The sequence below is a fragment of the Ipomoea triloba genome, chromosome 11, assembly GCF_003576645.1.
Source record: "Ipomoea triloba cultivar NCNSP0323 chromosome 11, ASM357664v1".
NCBI classification, from domain to species: Eukaryota; Viridiplantae; Streptophyta; class Magnoliopsida; order Solanales; family Convolvulaceae; genus Ipomoea; species Ipomoea triloba.
This window is the reverse complement of record NC_044926.1, coordinates 22,646,614-22,669,867: the sequence shown is the minus strand read 5'-3', so window position 1 is coordinate 22,669,867 and position 23,254 is coordinate 22,646,614. Positions and strand designations below refer to the sequence as shown.

Here is a 23,254-nt window from a genome sequence, read left to right as displayed (position 1 = left end):
TTAGGGTCGATATGAACATTTGCAAGTTGAGTAACCAAATAAGGCCAATAATTTTTTACTTTTTTAGGGGCACAGTTTTGTTTTGTTTTTTTTTTTGTTTGTTTGTTTTGTGTGTGTGTGTGTTGTAGTGTAAAGTTATAGAGACCGAAAATTTTCATCAAAATCTTGTACCATATGATATGATAATAACAAATTTTTTATTCATTGGTTATTATGAATTGGCCACACGTACTCTATGTTAAAAATGAATATACTTATATTATTATGTCAGATGGTGAAATATTTTAGTACAAGCTTTTTGGTTCCTATAGCATGATATATATACTATGATGCACAAAACTCTAAAAGGGTAGTGTTTTTCCGTTTAGGAAACGTTTCATATTTGAAACTCACGAAAGTTCATTGGAAAATGTTTCTAGGCCATTTCTTAATAAAACAAAAGTTTTAAAATATTTTGGGTCATTTTATAATTAAGAAAAGTAGTTCAGAAAGGCGTTTATGGACCATTTAAAAAAAAAGAGTCAAATCTAAAACTTTTAACAATTTCTTTAAACCCTATTTTGCGATAGACATGGCGTGATTGTCGACTATGATTCATTGACACTGCTTCTCTTACAAGGCGTTTGGTTGGGAGGAAGGAATTAGGGGAGAAAGAATTGTAATTTGATGGAATTGCAATTCAATGAATAAAGTAGGAATTGAAATTACACAGTTTGATATGCAGAAATAGGAGTACAAGGAATTGAAAGGTAAGAAGCAATAAAATGACTAAAATGCCCTTATGTTGTTGTAGATGTTGTAGTAATAGTAGTAGTAGTATTAATAATAATAATAATAATAATAATAATAATAATAATAATGCTTTCAAAAACTAAAATAATAATAATAATAAGTATAATAATAATAATAATAATTCTTTCAAAATAATAATAATAATAATAATAATAATAATTCTTTCAAATTTAAATATTAAAAAAAAAAAGACAAAGGGTATGGGAGGAGGGGCAAAATTGTCTTTACACCAACAAATTGTCCCTCCTCTCCACCGAATTGCAATTCAACATTTGGAGGGAATTGCAATTCCGTAGAATTGCAATTCCCTCCAACCAAACACTGTAGTTTGGGAATTCACTGAATTGCAATTCCCCCCAAACTACATCTAATCAAACAGGTCATTAGTCTTCTATCAAGGAATACCAAGAAATATTATGATGACAAATAAATTTTGTGTAAGGGAGGAGATCAGATGAATTTGAGAGGATGGAAGGTGAGCATACTCAAGTTTGCCAATTGATTATGATTATTACCAATTGAGTAATTAAATTCTAAATTTGTCAAAGGCATTATGGTCAAGCGGTATAGCTCTGATTTCTCAAATGAGGGGTCTCGGTTTGAACCCTAGTCTTGTATGTATGAACAGATACTATATTGTAACAGAGTATAAATTTAAAATGTCGGTAAAGAATTATATTTGTTTTTATATTTTCATATTCATCAAAAATGATAACCAATGAATGTACACTTCTCACATTCATCATCCAGCGTCTTTCTCAATTGATCTTATGTGCATATGCCAAACATCCAAAGACCTTGAGATCTCTTATAAAAGGTTTTTCCCACTCCAAGCTTCCTCATGTGTCTTATCACGAACACTTTTATTTGGACACATATTCAACACATATATAACACAAGCAACAACTTTTGTCCAAAATGACTTAAGCATATATATTTTTAGATTTCAACATGCACCCATATCTATGATAGATCTATTCTTCTTCTCAGCCACTCTGCTTTGTTGTGGAGTGTATCTGGTTGTCATATGGTGTTGAATATCATTCACCTTCAGAAAATCATCACAAGCAATATATTATGTACCTCTTCCGTTCTCAAGATTTTAATTTCATAACCACTCTACTTTTCAAAAAAAAACCTTAAATTGTTTAAAAACATCACATGCATAAGACTTTTGCTTCAGAAAATAAACCTATGTTTTCCTACTGAAATCATCAATAAAAGTAACAAAGTACTTACAACCTCCATGTGAAGGAACCTCCAATGAACGCATGTCTGAGTGAATAACCTCTAACTATTTTGGGGCTCTCCTTGACTTGCCCATAGATAAAGGATCTCTACGCTTCTTCCCAATCAAACAAATCTCACAAATACGATCAGAGACATTAACAACAGTTAAACCAGAAACAAGTTCCTTTCTCGCTATATAGTTTAATCCAGAGAAATGGGAAGGTCCAAATCGCATATGACATAACCAATTATTATCACAAATTTCATAATTAAAGCAATCAAGAAGGGCATGATTAATTTTCAAAGGAAATAGTTGATTTTGAGACATATTTACCTTTGCAATAAAAACTCCCTTAGCATTTGTAATGATACAACACCCCTGAGTAATATTTATCTTATATCTTCTTCTTTTTTTTCTGACAACTGTCCCATACTCAACAAATTTTGGTGTAATTCAGGAACATAGAACATATCGGATATGAAATTATGAGGACCATCCTTCAACTGAATAGAGATTTTTCATTTTCCCAAAATTAGCACTTTTGACTTAATAGCAAATATTACTTCAGACATGACTGATTCATCTAGTTTAGAAAACAATTCTTTCTTTCCACACATATAGTTAGAGTTAATACCTCCATTAGTCCTCCGAGTATTAGCGATATACCAGTGGTGGTCCCTCGTGTTTAAAACGACTAGGAATCCTCCTCTGTCATTTTAAAAATAATCACCCGTGGTCCTCCGTTAGGTTTGGTGTCAAGTGAACGTTAAGTCTTGAGGGCAAAATTGGCATTACCAATAGTTCATCCCTAAGCTTTACTACATTGATGAATTTCCCCCAAATGTCTTCGCAAACTGTAACCCAAATGGATTAGCCCTAGCCCTAACTCCTGCGACGAGCGACGAACGAACTTGCATTCAAACGAAGAGGAGAATCAACAAACGAACGAAGACGAGAATCACATGCAGTCAAACGAAGAGGAGAATCACTCCATAGCCCTAGATAATCACTCCATAGAAGAAGAGCACCCATTGAAGCAGAGAAGAACTCCTCGAAGCAGCTGTTCCCATGGCGACAAGCAATGAAGGTAAGGAGTATATATATGTTTCGGAATGCATTCACCTGTATAAATTAATGGGTACCCACCCATAGTATTTCTTTGGACTTATATATGTTGTGAGAAAGTACTGGGGACCATGTGTTGTTGTTCTTTAACTTTTAATAGGTGGGTGGGGACCATTTTTTGTTCGTATGTGTTTAATTTTAGCTTATGGGTGGGTTTGAAAGCTTGTTTATATTACTTTACTCCTGGGAACACCCACTTGACTATGTGTTTTTGCTCTTCCACTTGAGTGTGTGCTTTTGCTCTTTTTGTATAGTGATTTGCTGGATGTACTTTTATTTGAATCTTTTTCTGTATATTAATATTTAAATGTCATTTGATCTGCAGATAGTATATTATCAAATAGTGGGTTTATTCTTAGGCTAAAACATGGAGGGTTTTTAGGGAAATGTGAAAACCCTAATTATGTGGTAGGATTAACTGCTATGTATAATAACATTGAAATAGATGAATGTGTTCTCATTACCCTTCTTGATAAAATGAAGGAATTGAGATATGCTTCTGTAGACAGTGTACAATTTTTTATGAAAACTGTTAGGGGTTTAGTGGAGTTGGTGATAGATAAGGTAGCTTGGGACACATTTAATGAGCTGGATTTGTTTGATGTGGTGGAGATGTGGGCAGTTGGAGGTGAAATGAATGAGTCATTTGGAGAAGATAGTAGTTATGATGGGGAAATAGATGACAGTGACTGTGGTTCTTTAGATGACTTAGATTATGACATTAACATTGACCCAAATGTAGAGTATTGTGGTAATGAAGATGAGCAGCCAACGAACAATATTCCTAAAGGGAAAACTACTCTTGATTTGGAAATTACATACTCGAATGAGGATAGTGCTAGGGATAGCAATTCTGAGAATGAGAGGGCAAAACTACCTCAATTTAGGCCTCATAGTGAGATGCAGTCACCCAAATTCTGCATTGGATTAACTTTTAAGTCAAAGGAGCAATTTAAAGAAGCCGTAATTAATTATGGTTTTGCTAATGGGAAAGACTTGAAGTACATTAAAAATGATGGTGTGAGATGTGTAGTTGTTTGTAAACATGAGGAATGCCCTTGGAGGATAACTGTTAGGAAAAATAAGCATGATTTGAATTGGGTGGTGAGTGCATTTATTGACAAGCATGAAGGCTGTACTTGGGTTTGGAAGAACAAGATGGTGAACTCAGCTATTGTTGCCAACAGATGGAAGCATCAAATTGGATCCAACAGCACCTGGAAAACTGGTGAATTCTGTGAGGGGGTGGTAAAAGAAGAGAGGGTTCTGATCAACAATAGGCAAGCTTATAGGGCACTTGTTAGAGCAAGAGCTGACCTTGAAAAAGAACAGATTGCAAACTTTAACAAGCTGTGGAGTTATTGTAATGAGTTTCGGAGAACCAATCCAAATACCAGTTGCTTTGTGAAGTTGATAGATTCAGAGTATGATGGTCAAGACAGATTTCTAAGGTTCTTTATGTGTTGGGAAGCTTGCAAAAAGGGTTATGGGTACTTGAGGCCTATAATTGGGGTTGATGGGTGTCACTTGAAGGCAAAGTATGGTGGCCAGATGTTGTTAGCAATAGGGATTGATGCCAATGACAGTGTTTTCCCCCTTGCTTATGCAATTGTGGAAGGTGAGACAAAGGAATCTTGGAAATGGTTCTTAGACCACCTAAAAAGTGACCTTTCTATCACAGCAGAAGATCAGAAACAGTTGACCTTTATTTCGGGTATTTAACTTAGTATTTACTCTTACTTTTAACACTTAAACCCTAAACCAATGAAGTTGACTTGCTATTGTTTATATGTTTCAGACAAGCAAAAGGGACTTCTACCTGCCTTTACAAGTGCTTTTCCAGGATGTACACACAGGTATTCTATGCTTCTGTTGAGTTGCTATAGTTTAAGGCTGTTTATGCAAGGTTTAAAGGGTTTCAATGTTTCTGTTTTATGACTGTTTTAGGCTGTTTAGGCTATTGTTTTAAGGGTGTTTAAGGCTGTTTATGCAAGGTTTAAAGGGTTTCAATGCTTCTGTTTTATGAGTGTTTTAGGCTGTTTAGGCTATTGTTTTAAGGGTGTTTAAGGTTGTTTTGGCTACTGTTTTAATACTGCATTTGAATACTGCCTTTAGGTTTTGTGTTAGGCATCTACATGGAAACATGAAGCTTGCAGGCTTCAATGGAAAGCCAATTAAAGACAACCTCTGGGAAGCTGCAAGAGCTACTACTGTCAACCAGTTCAGAGCTTCCATGCTAAAGATGAAGAAATTGGATTTCAATGCTTATGTCTGGTTAATGGAGAAACATCCTTCTGAATAGTCCATGTCACACTTTACAACTCATTCACACTGTGATATTTTAGTCAATAATATCTGTGAATCATTCAATGCTGTAATTTTAGAAGCTAGGGAGCAGCCAATACTATCTTGCCTTGAGACATTGAGGAAAATCCTTATGACTAGGTTTTATGAGAGTAGACATACTGCAATGAAGTGGAGTACACCTGTTTGCCCTAGGATAGCTCAAAAAATAGTTGTTAATGAAAAACATGCTGCTAGCTACATGGGCATCCAATGTGATGAATTTAGATTTGAGATTAGGGGGGTTTATTTCCAGCAATTTGAGCAGCATGAGGTGGATTTGGAAAGGCATAGTTGTAGTTGTAGGAGTTGGGAGTTGAGTGGAATACCATGTAGGCATGCTATATGCGCTATATGGATTAAGAATGGCAAAGGGCCAGTGTATAACTATGTCCACCACACATACTCAGTTGAGAGCTACTTGAAGGCATATGAAGGGAGTATACACCCCATGGCAGGGCCTTCAGATTGGCCTGATGATGATAGGCAACCACCTCTCCCACCTGTGTACACAGCAAAGCCTGGTAGGCCTCGCAAGTTGAGAAAAAGATAGACCACCATGTGATCAGCAAGGATGGCTAGGTAAAAAATGTAATAAGTTTGTTTCTTATTTTAAATTCTGATTCTAATGTATTAATTATTATGTCAGCATCTCAACCGTGTCCATGTCAAACTCCACTGTACTGTATGCAAAAAAGAAGGCCATAACCGTAGAAAGTGTCCACTTAACCCTACAGTGAGCAACAGACAGGTATGATGTTTGTAATTAGTTTGTTTCCTATCTTCACAACTAGTTGTAACCTTATTACTTTTATGTAGAATAATCCAAGGAGGAAGTCCATTACTAAGAAACAAGGTCCAACTTGTAGTAGTGCATCCCAAGTTGATCCAACTTCCAGTCAAGCAACCCCGGTTGATCCAACTTCCAGTCAAGCACCCCCGGTTGATCAAACTTCCAGTCAAGCACCCCTGGTTGATCCAACTTCCAGTCAAGCACCCCCGGTTGATCCAACTTCCAGTCAAGCACCCCTGGTTGATCCAAGTTATACTGATTCTAGTCCAAGTGATGCACAGCCTGCTGGAATGGAGGATGATATTACAGACCAGATGTTAGCTGACTTGGATATAGATGCATTTGTTTCAAACTTGATTGATGGCAGTGGCATAGGTTCTGGACAGCAGCAGCAAGGTATGTGTATGTTTATGAGATTGCCATTAATTTTTCTGTTTATGAGAATGATATTGCATTGTCATATAATGCTGTTGTTTACATTGGAAAATGAACAGCCCCACAGGTTCAGTGGAGATTTAGCATGTATACCGTAGGAGGCGGAGGAAGCAGTGGAGCCAATGATGGAAGTGCCATGACTCTAGATCACGAGCACCAAGGCCCTGAAGAAATTGAAGTGCATACCAATTCTACTCAACAACCTACAGATGGTGATGATGATACTCAAGCTGAAAGGGATGATGACAATGCTAAAGAAAGACCAAATCCATGTCACAAAGCAAAGAAGATTAAAGTGATAAAAAATAAGCACGTTGTCAATGGAAGGAAGTATGGAACTCGTGCTAGGCAAGCTGCATTGAAGGCAAAATTCCCACCAACTTCTGCTGATTCTCCCTTCAATGTTGACTAAATGTGACAATTTGTTTTGTTTTTTTGGCTAGTTTGGTTTCTAAGGCAAAAACAGTTCTTTTTTGAAGCCAAAACTCTTGAAGCTACATTGACAGTTTGTTTTTGTAAATGTGACTGAAGTTTGTTGTTTCTTTTTGTAATTAGCACAGTGCTAGGTTTCAACATGTTACCTAAACAATTTGATGACAGGTACATGTGCCTTAAGTGAATGGAAATGGCCATTTCATCATTACTATTTTGTCTTGACCATTTCATTATATGACAATGTATGAATGGCATGTTGCTGCTAATTATGAACTAACAACTTCAAACACTTGAAACACTGAAATTCAAACATTGAAATCACAATTTCATTAACATAACAACTTCAAACATTGAACTAACAATTTCATTAACATAACAACTTCAAACATTGAACTAACAAAATCCATGTTACACTTCATAGGACAACATCCTAGTATTCATTGAAGCTATAGTTTTTCCAAGATAAACAAACACACTTACAATACAAACTAACATTACAACCATTACTAGCAACCCTATATACATGTTCTTCTTGCCCTTTGATCGATTATCTTCAAGTAGCCCAGTCAAACGTTGAATTTCTTGCTCATTGTTGTTTATCCTCTTTAGCAAGCCAGGAATTATCATTTTTGATCTTGAACACATGGGAAGATCGAACCACTCGAAAAATGAACAATTTTTTAGCCCCTAACATAGTTTAAAAAATAAAAAACAATGATTTCAATATCCATTTCAAAATTCAAAAAAAATACGTCCATAACTTAAAAATAACGCCAAGAAATTAAAAAACACGCCCAGAATAACTTACCTTTTCGTTGGAGCATACCAAATACCTTCGCCCTGGATTTTGATTTGTCCACGAAGTAGAAATCTTGAGATTGTTTCCACAAATACATACCCGATCATTGGACTCTCCAATATTGCGCCTCCGAGTTGAAGAACTTGATCCATATGAAGCTTCCATGGCCGAGAAGGAAGAGCTTAGGGTTGTGAATTTGGGGAAATCTCTAAGACTACAGCTTAGGATCGTGAATTAGGGGACAACGACGGTCTTATAACATGACATAGATGTAAATGACAACTTTGCCCTCACTTTTCACGGCAGTTTGACACCGTTTGGGTGGTAGGACCACGGGTGGTTATTTTTAAAATGACAGAGGACGATTACTGGTCGTTTTAAACACGAGGGACCACCACTGGTATATCGCTAATACTCGGAGGACCAATGGAGGTATTAACTCCATATAGTTACTACACTTAGTATCCAAGAACCATATGTTACAACATAGAGTGCGGCAATATTAAGTGCACATAATGTTATCTTTTTCTTTCTTTTTTTTTTTTTGAAAAAACATAATGTTATCATTAATTGCACATAATGTAAAACATAAATTACTTGCACTCTATAATGTAAAATCTTGCGCTTTATAGTGACGTTAGTTGCACTTCAAAGTTCGAGTTATTTATAAAAATATCATAGTATTTTTTTTAAAAGAAAAAAATTGCTTCTCATCCATTAGATCTTTCCAGATTGACAGCTTCAATTAGTTTCTAATTCTCTCCTGGACAACAATATAATTCTCATATTAGTGTGTGTATGTTTTTTATATAGAAAATTGAGTAACCGGTGTCATATCTCATAGGGACTACAAGTACTAATAAGGGTGTGTTTGGAAAGTAGGAAAGTGACTTCTGGAAAATGAGTCATTTTTCATAAAATGGTTTCATTTTTAGTGTTTGGTTGCATTCTGGAAAATTGTCTTTGTGTGTTTGGTTCATTTTCTGGAAAATGAGTAGAAATGTATAATTATATATTTTTATTATTTTATTTAATATATAAAAATATATAAACTAATAATATTTATTATAAATAAATTTAAAAAAAAAAAACTAAGCTCGCTGCTCTGGTTTCCGACGGAAACCAGAGCCGGCAGACTGGTTTTCGGCGAAAAACAGTCCGCCGGACTAGAGAGTGACGACTCTCCGCACGAAGTCATTTTCTGTGGTCAATGAAAATCATTTTCCGTTGACCACATTTTCCGGATGTTGCCAAACACCAAAAGTTTGGAAAGCGATTTCCAGAAATCATTTTTCGGAAATTATTTTCCGGGTTACCAAACACACTCTAACTGAGACTAACATAAATATCTTGTAGGAAATCAATTAAAAAGGAAAAAGAAAAAAAAAAGAGACTAATCAATACCCAAGGTAGACCGAGATAACCAAACAAAATTGAGGAAGACAACCAATAAATAAAGAGATATTTGAGGTGCGAATGGCGAGTATGACCGGGGAGAGACACATGAGGTGAGCATAACTAGGGTGAGTTGCAAAGGGCAAACAGACCGAGTGGATGCGACTTAAACAAAGTGCGAATGGTTGCAAGCAAAATGTTTGATAATGTCAATGACATGAGTATTCTTTGGGTATGGTACACAATGTTGCAAAGTGGGGGAAGCAGGTTCATATGTGTGCATGCTATATAAGTAGTTACTTTGGCCAAGTCAATGTCATAAGTGTAATTCGTGCATATTAAACAATGTTGTAAAATGTAAATATGCGTATGAAGATAATAAGATGTAATTCTTGTCAAACTATATCTACCATACTAATAAGAGCCAAAGAGAGTTAGGCCTAAAATTGGTAGAAAAAATGACGGTAATCAAATGGATGGTTCAGATGAATTATTTAATTAAATAGATGGCTAAGATAATTCAGATTAATATTATTCATAGAGATTACCTAATTTAACCTTACTTTTATGATTTTCCGTTAAGTTTTCCGTTAAATATTCTCTTCTCTGTTAATATTCCGTTAACTTTTAACTTACCCATTAATTTCTATAAAAAATGTCTTAGGTTCGAACCTCATCTCAATCAAATTTGACATAATTAATAAGTTTTTCACTCTATTTTACTCTTATTAAATTAAATAAATTAGTAGCTACAACATAAAATGATACNATATCTTGTAATTAAATATCAAAGTTAGTACAGAATAATGTTATATATTTATTTACCAAGTATTTTATTAATACTATGAAAAAAAATTTAAAATAATTTGAAGCTAATTATATTAACTACTTGGGGATTGGTTGATAAAGAGAGTACTCAAATAATAACCCAACAATTTGAAGCGGAATCACTCTATTTTACTCTTATTGAATTAAATAAATTAGTAGTTACACCAAAAAATGAGACATATGTATTTCTTTAATATCATGAAAAAAATAAAAAAGAATAGTTTGAAACTAAGCATATTAACTACTTGGGGATTTGTTTATAATGAAAATACTCAAATAACCCATTACCCAGCAAATTGAAGCGAGAAACTACCTTTTAATATCTTTGGAATACATAATATTTTAAATTTTCAAATTTTTATTAATTTTATTTAATCTTTTTTCTTAAACTAGGGATTTCTTTATCCACAATAACTCATTCAACAATAATGGTTGAATCAAATGAACTCCAAGCAGAACACCTAAAGGAAAGTCCATAGCTCCTATATCATAATCTCATTGCATGACATTGTCATCTATGCTACCAACAATAACCGAATTGCAAATAACACACTACCAACAAAAAGGAAGAGAACAAATAGCAAAGATGAAGACAATGACAATGTTACTCAAAAGAGAATTAAGAACACTTAGAAAAATTCAAATTAAAAGTAGTATTTATTTAGACTATCATTTTTAGACCAAATATTTAGACTATTGATTTTACAAGGTTGCAAACATTTATTTTAGTAATAATTATAATGAATTTTCTATATTATCTTGGATTCATATACTTTAAGTTAAATATTTAAATAAAAAAATTCGGCATTCAATTACCCATATATAAACTTCTCATATATAATCTTACATTGTTCAAAAAAAAAATATAATCTTACATTGATATACTTTTAAATATTATTTAAATATAAAGGGGCATTAACACATTCGCGTAATGCGTGTATAAAACTAGTAAATAAAATAAATGTAAGGAGTTGGAATAAGGACAGAGGACTAGGAGATTTTCTGGAGGTAGTACATCCTATGTTAAGAAGAAAAAGGAAAAAGAAAAAAGTAATGTAACTCAATAGTTTATTTGTTTATCAATTTAAAAAACAACCCAAGATAAAAGAATATTAACTATTCAGCATATTGTTTCATTCGTCATTTCTATTATTCTAACGCTTTATTTCACGCATAATGTTTACCTTCGGTTTATAAGATTTTTTTTAAAAAAAAATTAAAAAGCCATCGAATTTGTATTCCAAATATCGCGCATCGAGACTTAGTATAGTGNCATTATCTTATTTTTACAATATCTTGTAATTAAATATCAAAGTTAGTACAGAATAATGTTATATATTTATTTACCAAGTATTTTATTAATACTATGAAAAAAAATTTAAAATAATTTGAAGCTAATTATATTAACTACTTGGGGATTGGTTGATAAAGAGAGTACTCAAATAATAACCCAACAATTTGAAGCGGAATCACTCTATTTTACTCTTATTGAATTAAATAAATTAGTAGTTACACCAAAAAATGAGACATATGTATTTCTTTAATATCATGAAAAAAATAAAAAAGAATAGTTTGAAACTAAGCATATTAACTACTTGGGGATTTGTTTATAATGAAAATACTCAAATAACCCATTACCCAGCAAATTGAAGCGAGAAACTACCTTTTAATATCTTTGGAATACATAATATTTTAAATTTTCAAATTTTTATTAATTTTATTTAATCTTTTTTCTTAAACTAGGGATTTCTTTATCCACAATAACTCATTCAACAATAATGGTTGAATCAAATGAACTCCAAGCAGAACACCTAAAGGAAAGTCCATAGCTCCTATATCATAATCTCATTGCATGACATTGTCATCTATGCTACCAACAATAACCGAATTGCAAATAACACACTACCAACAAAAAGGAAGAGAACAAATAGCAAAGATGAAGACAATGACAATGTTACTCAAAAGAGAATTAAGAACACTTAGAAAAATTCAAATTAAAAGTAGTATTTATTTAGACTATCATTTTTAGACCAAATATTTAGACTATTGATTTTACAAGGTTGCAAACATTTATTTTAGTAATAATTATAATGAATTTTCTATATTATCTTGGATTCATATACTTTAAGTTAAATATTTAAATAAAAAAATTCGGCATTCAATTACCCATATATAAACTTCTCATATATAATCTTACATTGTTCAAAAAAAAAATATAATCTTACATTGATATACTTTTAAATATTATTTAAATATAAAGGGGCATTAACACATTCGCGTAATGCGTGTATAAAACTAGTAAATAAAATAAATGTAAGGAGTTGGAATAAGGACAGAGGACTAGGAGATTTTCTGGAGGTAGTACATCCTATGTTAAGAAGAAAAAGGAAAAAGAAAAAAGTAATGTAACTCAATAGTTTATTTGTTTATCAATTTAAAAAACAACCCAAGATAAAAGAATATTAACTATTCAGCATATTGTTTCATTCGTCATTTCTATTATTCTAACGCTTTATTTCACGCATAATGTTTACCTTCGGTTTATAAGATTTTTTTTAAAAAAAAATTAAAAAGCCATCGAATTTGTATTCCAAATATCGCGCATCGAGACTTAGTATAGTGATTCTTCGCCTAATTTTATAGCAAAATTGAAAGCGACAGTGTGAGGATTTGAATTCCTCTGAAAAGGTCCAAAATGATAGAATGTGTAAATTGAATCCCACGTGCGCACATAAAGATATGGTATGACCGATTGACTAATTATGCGACTCACGATTTAACGGAATCCGATAAGCTTATGATTAATCCTCCAAAAAAATTTATTTCTTTATTTTGCCACACTAGGCATCCAAGAAGAGTATTTTAACAAAATTAAAAAAAAAATTGTTGTCCTTTTATTAGGTTGATGTAATACAAGACCAATATTATTATTATCCTAATAACAAGAAGTCTACAACACAAAGAACAAGCCTCACTTTGATGCGTATCGCAAACATCGATAATTCCAAAAAGCTCCTTACCTTTTCCTTTATCTTCTCCGCCACTCATTCCAATCTTTCTTTCTCTCTCTTCTCCCTCGTCATCATCTTCCCCACCCCCCTGCAAACCCTTCTTCTTTCTGCTCAGCCTGAACATGGCTATCTCTGACAATTTGTTTTCTTCTCCCTTATAGCTCCTCTCCCCATCTCTTTCTTTGTGATCATGCTTCAAAGTCTCCATTTCTCACCTAACCCTAATAATAGTAATAATTGTCCCAATCTCTCTTCTCCTATGGCTTCCAAGCGCTCTGTGATTGACCTAGGCGGCGCAGCTGCGGCGGAGACGACGGCGGCGGCGGCGGAGGATTCTTCGTTTAAGAGGCCTCGTCATTTGTCTTCCTCCGGCGATCCTTCTGTTTCCGGCGAGAAGGGGGAGGAAGAGGAGGAGGAGGGGGTTATGGATACTGAGTCAACGGGGCTTAGGTTACTGGGCCTGCTGCTACAATGCGCCGAGTGTGTGGCTATGGATAACCTCGATGACGCTAGCAATCTGTTGCCGGAGATCGCGGAGCTCTCGTCGCCGTTCGGCTCGTCGGCGGAGCGCGTCGCGGCTTATTTCGCCGAGGCACTCTCGGCGCGGATTATTAGCTCTTACCTCGGCTCCTACTCGCCTCTCACCCTCAAATCCCTAACCCTAACCCACTCGCAGAAGCTCTTTGCCGCTTTACAGAGCTATAACTCCATCAGCCCCCTTGTGAAATTCTCGCACTTCACCGCGAATCAGGCCATCTTCCAGGCGCTGGACGGCGAGGATCACGTCCACGTCATCGACTTAGATATCATGCAGGGCCTCCAGTGGCCCGGATTGTTCCACATCCTCGCCTCCCGCAGCCGCAAGATCCGCTCCATCAAGATCACCGGCGTCGGATCCTCCATCGAGCTCCTGGAATCCACCGGCCGGCGACTCGCCGAGTTCGCGACCTCGCTCGGCCTCCCCTTCGAGTTCCGCCCGCTGGAGGGCAAAATCGGGAGCATAACCGACCCGAGTCAACTCGGAGTGAAACTCGGCGAGACCACGGTGGTGCACTGGATGCACCACTGCCTTTACGACGTCACCGGCAGCGATTTCGGGACGCTGAGACTCTTGACTTTGCTCCGCCCCAAGCTCATCACCATCGTCGAGCAGGATCTGAGCCACGGCGGCAGTTTCCTCGGCCGATTCGTGGAGGCGCTGCACTATTACTCGGCGCTGTTCGACGCGCTGGGGGACGGATTGGGTGCGGACAGCGTAGAGAGGCATACGGTGGAGCAGCAGCTCTTCGGCTGCGAGATTCGGAACATCGTGGCCGTTGGTGGGCCCAAGAGGACCGGCGAGGTCAAGGTGGAGAGGTGGGGGGAGGAGCTCAAACGGGTCGGGTTCGGACCCGTTTCTCTGGCGGGTAGCCCGGCGGCCCAAGCGGGTCTTTTGCTTGGGATGTTCCCTTGGAAAGGGTATACTTTGGTGGAGGAGAGTGGGTGCTTGAAGTTGGGGTGGAAGGATTTGTCTTTGTTGACCGCCTCCGCCTGGCAGCCGTCCGATTAGATTACTCTAATCTCAACCCTTCTTCAATCCGGCAGCGGATATAAATTGTTATAAAATGTAAAGGAGAGGAGGAAGATAAAGTTTATAAAATTGTGTATTTGTTTATTTTTGGATAATATTTTTTCCGAATAAATACACCAACTCATTGGGGAGATTACTTTTCTATTTTCTAGTCTTGCCTTTTCTATAGTGAAGAGATAAAAGTATTCCAATGCTCCAAAAGAAATTACTAAGTGGAACATGATTCTCGTATCTAAAGTTACGAGTTTGATTATTGTTAACACTGTCTTGGTCGAATAACTGGTGTGGATTTTTGTTGTCATAAAAAATAATCTAAGATTTGGATTTGAATTTTCAAAGTAGTTGATGGCATCAAAATTTATAGGGAGTGTTAAATAGATCACTGAAATTTTGTAGTTTGTACAATTAGATCATCCATTAAAAAATGTGTAATTAAAATATTTAATAATTTAATAATAAATGTGTTTGAAGATTGGTGGGTAATTAATAATTTAATAATAAATGTGTTTGAAGATTGGTGGGTAATATCTTATACTAATAATGTGTAATTTGAAGATTGGTGGGTAATATCTTATACTAATAATGTGTAATTTTGTAGTTTGTACAATTAGATCATCCATTAAAAAATGTGTAATTAAAATATTTAATAATTTAATAATAAATGTGTTTGAAGATTGGTGGGTAATATCTTATACTAATAATGTGTAATTAAAACATTTAGGGGGTGTTTGGTTATTAGTTGATCAGCTAAATTTTAGTTTATTTGATCAAGTTTGACTGTTTGACCCACTAATAATCTATTATGAAGTGTTTGGTAAATGGTTGAGTGGCCTTGGCTAATTGGGTCAATAAGCTGAAAATTGAAAAGCATGTAGTATTTTTGATCAGCTGGTTGGGATCAATTAGTATATTGACTATTTTATCCTTTAGAGTCAATGAGATTTACTTTTAAATGAGTGGTGGGTTTGTCATTTTATAATAATAATAATAATAATAATTTTTACCGTAAATCATATTATATTATTAAAATTGAAAATAATTAATAAAAATTGATTTAGAATATAATTTAATAAGAGTTAAATAAACAAAAATAATTAACTAAAAAGTATAGATAAATACACCAACTCATTGGGGAGATTACTTTTCTATTTTCTAGTCTTGCCTTTTCTATAGTGAAGAGATAAAAGTATTCCAATGCTCCAAAAGAAATTACTAAATAGGTGGAACATGATTCTCTTATCTAAAGTTATGAGTTTGATTATGTTCAACACTCTCTTGGTCAAATAACACTTATGAATTTTTGTTGTCATAAAAAAATTTAAGATTTGAATTTGAATTTTCAAAGTAGTTGTTGGCATCAAAATTTATAGGGAGAGGTTAAGGTTATGTTTGGCAAACTTAGCTAAAAGCTTCAAAGTAATTGATAGTGAAAAGTTATAAGTTGAAATCTAAAAAACTGTTGTGCTTAAAAGTGTTTGGTAAAATTAACTTTTTAATAAGCTGATAAATGTAAAAAAAAAAAACAAAAAAAAAAAAACATCTTCNAAATGTAAAAAAAAAAAACAAAAAAAAAAAAACATCTTCATAAAATTTAAATAGTTTTAAATTTAAATAAGTGTGTTTACATATTAAAATATAAAATAATGAAACCAATATATTTTAATAAAATATAAAGTGATAGGGCAAATTCATCTCTCGTATAGTAGTATGCAAACAATGTACATGACAAGTAGAGATAATCCTCGAAGATAGTTTCCAGGAACTTCATTATTTCTTATTCAATGTTGTAGAAAGTGTAGAGAGGAAGAATTAGTAAGTTTTCCAGAGAGAAGATAGAGAAGAAGTCTCTTGAGTGGTGTCTAGAGAGAAACGTTTAGAGAGGACCCCCACACCTTGAGAGTCTAGTGGCCTTTTATATAGGCCTAAAAATATTGACTTAAACTATATGACCTTTGACCGGAACCGTTTGACCACGACCCGACTATAAAATGAGAACATGGTCATATAGGACGGTCCAACCCGGGGTATATTCCCTATCAAATAGCCCCCAGTCCGTGCCCTGACATCGAGTCAGTGAGGAAGGGTTCGGGCTGAAAAAACTGACCATACACTCTGTGACTTATGCCGGTTGCCTCGTTAAAAATCTTAAACTAAGAAAAAACTGACCATATAGTCTATGACTTATGCCGGTTGTCTCATTAAAAACCTTAAACTAAGAAAAACCTAGTGAGAAAAAAAATCTTAGCTAAGGAAAAAAAGAAAACAACCCTAAGTGCATGCAGTCTAGGGATTGGGTTTGCAATACGACTGAGAGGTCGAATTAATTGCGATCTAGAGATCCAATTTTACTGAACTTGCTCACGATCTACGGATCGAATTCTCCGCGATCTGACGACCAGATTTTACCAATCAACAGATTGGATTTGTGCATACCTAGGGTATATTCCCTATCAAGATTTACACTAGTTGCCTAGTTAAAAATGTTAAACTAAGAAAAATTCAGTGGGAAAAAACTCAACCAAAGAAAAAGAGTACAACTGTAAGTGTAATCTTTTGGACCATCAACGGATAAAAATAGTTGTGGTATAGAGATGCAAAAAAAAAAAATTTCAATCAAGGTATTGGACTTATTCGCGATCTAGGGATCAAGCCTTTAACACGATTAAGAGATTTAATTTTATCGATCAAGGGATCGGGTTTCGCCAATCGGGATATTGGATTTTATTCACAGTCCAAGAACCTCTATTGATCTTTATCGATCACAAGTGAGAACGCTTCTTCCAATGCCCTTTACTCGGGCTAACTTGGTCGTAGCTAGTTTGAGCCCAGTTAAACCTTGACCTAGATTACCTGGCTCCAAGATCGATCTTGGCCGATCGTGCGTGGTTAGTCTTGATTACCACATTAATCACTATGACTGGTTTTGAAAACCGAAATTTGTATGAATGGGGCGATATCCCCCTTTTTCGCTCGGTTTATGAACCGAGAGCGCCAAGTGGAGGAACGCTAGGAGACCCAAAAGTTTAATGGAACCAGGAAGGTCAATATGCTCGGGAAGTGTATTATGATCGGGAATCATAGGCCGAGGGAGTTGCCCTACAAACCTATCAGTGTAGCCCCCAACTCCTTATGCTACAAGAATTGCCAGCACAAGGGAGTAGGTACGATGACCTCCCGAGTTCGTTTTCAATTTTGTCTGTGGATGAGAAGTGACCCGATCGGGTTCGCGGTGCCGATGTGCCAGACCATACTTCGAGTATCGGTGGTTGGTTTGCCTAGCTTATAAGACTAGGGGTTTAAGAGATCTGTTTTTGTCGATCGAGAGCTAAATGCTACTGATCACGCGACTTGGAGATCAAACATAAAGCCCATGGTCCGGGCTTCCGATCCAAAGATCAGATATGATTTGGAAATCATTATACAAGGCCCGTGGTTGGGCTCTCGATCTAGAGATCAAACATAAAACCCAAGGTCGGGTTTCCGATCCGGAAATCGGATATGATCTAGAGATCTATATACAACTCCCGTGGTCGGGCTCTCGATCTGGAGATCAAACATAAAGCCCATGGTCGGGCTTCCGATCTGGAGATCAGATATAATCTGAAGATTAATATACAAGACCTGTGGTCGAGCTCTCGATCTGGACATCAAACATAAGGCCCATAGTCCAGCACCTCGATCAAGAGATCGACAACGGTCCGGAGACCAAGTTTTAGGTCCAAGGTCGGGCACCTCAATCAAGAGATCGACGCTGATCTAGAGACCATGTGTTAAACCCATGGTTGGGCACCTCGATCAAGAGATCGGCAATGATCCGGAGACCAAGTATTAGGCACGTGGTTAGAGCTGTCAATACGGGCTGACGGGGCGGGGTGGGCCAAAGCTCGGTGGACCGTGGGGCGGGCTAAAAAGCCTGCTCCTTGGCGAGCCTGAGTTTTGCAAGCCCGGACCGCCCCGCCATTTTTAATTTTTTTTTCTTGTTCTTAAATCTGAAGAGTATAAAAACAATATTTACACTGCAAAAGTAATATAAACATTGAAAAATTAGGTTTAATAAATATAAACAGTAAATAATTTGTATTAAATATACATTACAAATTTACAATTAGGTGTAATAACTAATAAGTATAACCAGTAAGGCAGTAAACATCAAACGATATATACTAATATCCATTATACAACAAACAATATATACTAAAATAAACAGTATAAGTATAAAGAATATATTCTAATATAATATATACATAGAACTTAGAAGAGGGCGAAACTAGAGGGCTAGTGCGTGGACTTGCTCAGTGGCTGGAGAAGGCGACATGAACACCAGAGTCGTTGAGAATGGAGAGGGTAGAGGTGAGAGGCAGCACCGAGATGGGATCGCTGGTTCAGTCGGACACTGAACGCTCGCTGACCGGTGACCAGCGAGAGTGGGAGAGGTGGGTGGCGTGCCCGACGTCTGCCGTCTGGGAGAAGGTTCGACAACGGCTGGAGTTTGGAGCGTAGGAGCAGAGAGGGAGAGGGCTGGAGATTGGAGAATGGAGGAGGCGGCTGATTGCATGAACTTTATGACTAGCACTAGGGTTATCTCCTATTACAATTTATATTACTTAATGTTAGTAAGATTTTATATAATATTATATATTAGTCAGCCCGAGGCCCGCCAAGCCCATCCCGTCATGCCCGCGGGCCAAAAAAGCCCGCTCTTTGGCTAGCTTCTATTTTCGAAACCCGCCCCTTACCTAGGTATGGGGCGGGGCGGGCTGGCCCAGCGGGCAAAACCCATTTTGACGGCTCTACCCGTGGTCGGGCACCTCGATCAAGAGATCAACGTTGATCCGTAGACCAATTGTTAGGCCGATGGTCGGGCACCTCGATCAAGAGATCGAAAACGGTTTGGATACTAAGTATTAGGCCCAAGGTCGAGCACCTCAATCAAGAGATCGGCGCTGATCTGGATACCAGGTGTTAGGCCCATGGTTGGACACCTCAATCGAGAGATTGGCAACAGTCTGATGACCAAGTATTAGACCCATGGTCGGGCACCTCGATCAAGAGATCGACGCTAATCTGGAGACTAGATGTTAAGCCCATGGTCGGGCACCTCGACCGAGAGATCGGCAATGGTCCAGATACCAAGTATTAGGCCCATGGTCGGGCACCTCAATTAAGAGATCGGTGTTGATCCGGAGACCATATGTTAGGCCCATGGTCGGACACCTCGATCGAGAGATCAGTAACGGTCTGGAGACCAAGTATTAGGCCCATGGTCGGGCACCTTGATCAAGAAATTGGCGCTGATTCGGAGACCAGGTGTTTGGCCCAGGTCGGGTACCTCGATCAAGAAATCGACGCTGATCTGGTAACCAGGTGTTAGGCCTATGGTCGGGCACCTCAGTCAAGAAACCGGGTCTGATGTGATACTTTCAGTCGAAAGACTATTGTAACTTCTGATCTTGTGGGCGTTGCTCCGACCTGTGGTTGTAGTCGAATGCATTCCCTTTTGCTGTCTGGAAGCTTTATCTTTAGATCTTCTAATTGCAGAGGTTTGGAGATCTTTGTCTCTTGATCTTCTCACCATACAGGCTTGGAGGCTTTGTCTTTTGACTTTCTTATAGTAATAAGCTCTTGGGTCGGGTTCTGGTCAAAATTGCTTATTTTGTAGGGCTTGATGCCGAGATATTTTCCCGGACTCGAATGCCTACTTTGTAGGAGTTTATGTTGAGATGCGGTATCGGGCTTGCAGTGTTAGTGGTTGAAATACCAACTTAACTAGGCTTAATACAAGTTTAGTATGACTGTTCTACATGCAAAGCTAGGAATAGTGTAATTTACAAATCAAAATTACAATCATAACTTTATAAATAAGTCAAAAATTTGTGACAACATGCCGAAGTTGATGGAGCGATTGGTCGACGTGCAAACTTTGTGATCTTAGTTGTATGCGGGTTTAGCCATAGTGGTTGTAACCAATATTTCAACAGGATCACTAGTACATAATTCACTTTGAAACTTACTTCTATTGTTAACCCCGTATTCAACCAGTTTACACACACCCTACACTATCATGCACGCACACCATAACCTCAATGCAATTTCGAACCACTTACACCCCTTACCACTCTTATTTTTTCATTTGTTTTCATCCACCAGTTTGCACACACTCTACACTATCATTCACACACAATAACCTTAATGCAAGTTCGAACCACTTACACTCCTTACCACTCTAATTTTTACATATGTTTGCAAACGGTATACACTTGAATGCACTCACCACCATCAATTATTGTCTATTTTTAAACAGAAAAACAAAAATAAAAATAAAAACAAAAAAAATCAGCTTGTGTAGTCATACCTAAGTTCTCAATCGAAGATGGTGACTCCATTGTTACCCTGGTATCCACGTCTCCAAAGGATGACTGATTGCAATATCAAATATTACCACTTTTATGTGTGCATCTAATCCTACAAATATGTGTATAATATTAATTACAATTTAAACCATATAAAGAATATTGCCTACATTACTAATTTACCCCTTCTCCTTCTTTAAATACATTTTAGCCAATATTTTTTATTCACTCATGACCATTAAATAATAATAGATGGATGCATAAGATCTGATTTCACGATCTTACCTAAGCAAGTGATCTCATTGGAACCCTCACACACACACACATATGAGAACCACTCCACAGACCACAGGTAAGAACTTATGGAAAAATCCAAACCATTGATATGCAAGATCTAATGGATGGGAAAACAAATATTAGAAATTTTTAAAATGAGTGGAGTCATTTTTATAAAGATTACATACAAAGTTTTGTTTATTTGCAACCGTTAGATATACTAGATCAGTGGTTTAGATTTGTCCATAGGTTATCACATGGGGCATGGTTCTCACCTGATTATGGACCTATATATATAACGGATCAAGTGAAAAAGAAGCCTTAGGTGAAAAATAGGATGTAATCTCATCCATTCATTCAACCCAGATCAACGTTCAGAATGAAGCAATTACAAACAAAATGAGGTGGCATAATGGTAATTTTGTGTAAGTTATTTTTTTTTTGGTCTTCCAGAGCATATTTTCCCTTCTTGCAGAACACATTGTCATGTCTTCCAGAGCATAATGTTGTGCCTTCATAGTGAATATTGTTTGCCTTAGAGTGCATATTGTTGAGCCTTCCTAAGCATATTGTTGTGTCTTACAGTGTACATTGTTGTGTCTTCCTGTTTTTAGATCATATGTATTATATATATATATATATATATATATATATATATATATATATATATATATATATATATATATATATATATATATATATATATATATTTGTTCAAATGCGGCGGCGAGCTCCGGTGCTGTCATGCGGCTTAGTCTGCACCGTCCAATTTCATTAATCCTAGTGAAATTCGCGTATGTTTAAGTAGGGTTATTGTGGTAATTTTAGTATTTATATTACGTGAATTGAAATGGTGCATTTTAGTACATAGTGTGGTGCGTTTGAATACATGCTGTGGTGCGTTTTATTACGTATGTTGGTGCATTAACTGTATTGTGGAATGGTGTGTTTTAATCTATCCGCTGGTGCATTTTCATACGTAGAATGATGTATAATTGTGTTGTGGAATGGTGTGTTTTAATACGTCGTTTGGTGCATTTTAATACATTGAATGGTTTGTATTTTAACACATGTGGTTCTAATAAGTGTGGTGCATTTTAATACGTAGAATGGTGCATATTTTAGCACATGTTTTCTAATATGTGTAAATAGTGAATGCTTATAATCTGACATGAGGCACGTTGTGGTACATTTTAATACGTAGAATGATGTGTTTTATTAAGTATATTGATGAATTTTAAGTGAATATGTGCATTTTTATTAAGTATATTGATGAATTTTAAGTGAATATGTGCATTTGGTATATTGTTATTGATGAATTTTAAGTGAATATGTGCATTTGGTATATTGTATGGAATGGTGTGTTTTATCGGTCATCAGGCGCGTTTTAGTACGTAGAATGGTGTGTTTTGTAACATATATATACTGCCCGTTGATTTGATGAGTTGATATGATCTAATGGCTGAAAATAGGCCGCACGGCCACACCTAATGACCATGTCACACTTGATCATGACTATATATATATATATATATGTATATATATATATATATATATATATATATATATATATATATATATATATATATATATATATATATATATATATATATATTAAAAAGCATGTGTTTATGAATGAATCACTAATTACTAATTTTAATTTAATATTGTGTTCTTTTATAATTTGTGTATTATATATAAATGTTATTGGAGTTTAAGGTGACTTAATGGTCTTGAACATAATTATTTTAAGAGGTTTAGGGATCGAAACTCAGCAACAATGTCATTTTTTTTTTTTTTTGAAAACGGCAACAACAATGTCATTGGTTTTAAACAAATCACGCATAATGTTTAGTAAGAACCGTAAATGT

The 23,254-nt window shown here is 36.0% G+C and overlaps 1 protein-coding gene across 1 annotated transcript; it reads left to right on the top strand.

Moving 5' to 3' along the window:
* Nucleotides 1-13,116: 13,116 nt before the first annotated feature.
* LOC115997250 (scarecrow-like protein 23) lies at nt 13,117-14,899 on the top strand. The gene has a single exon (XM_031236766.1). It carries the CDS (start codon nt 13,378-13,380, stop codon nt 14,734-14,736), a length of 1,359 nt encoding a protein of 452 aa, XP_031092626.1. The 5' UTR covers nt 13,117-13,377; the 3' UTR covers nt 14,737-14,899.
* Nucleotides 14,900-23,254: the final 8,355 nt, after the last annotated feature.

Bases quoted from the DNA above. Each gene is read 5' to 3' on its own strand.
- LOC115997250 (XM_031236766.1), top strand. From the start codon at position 13,378: ATGCTTCAAAGTCTCCATTTCTCACCTAACCCTAATAATAGTAATAAT.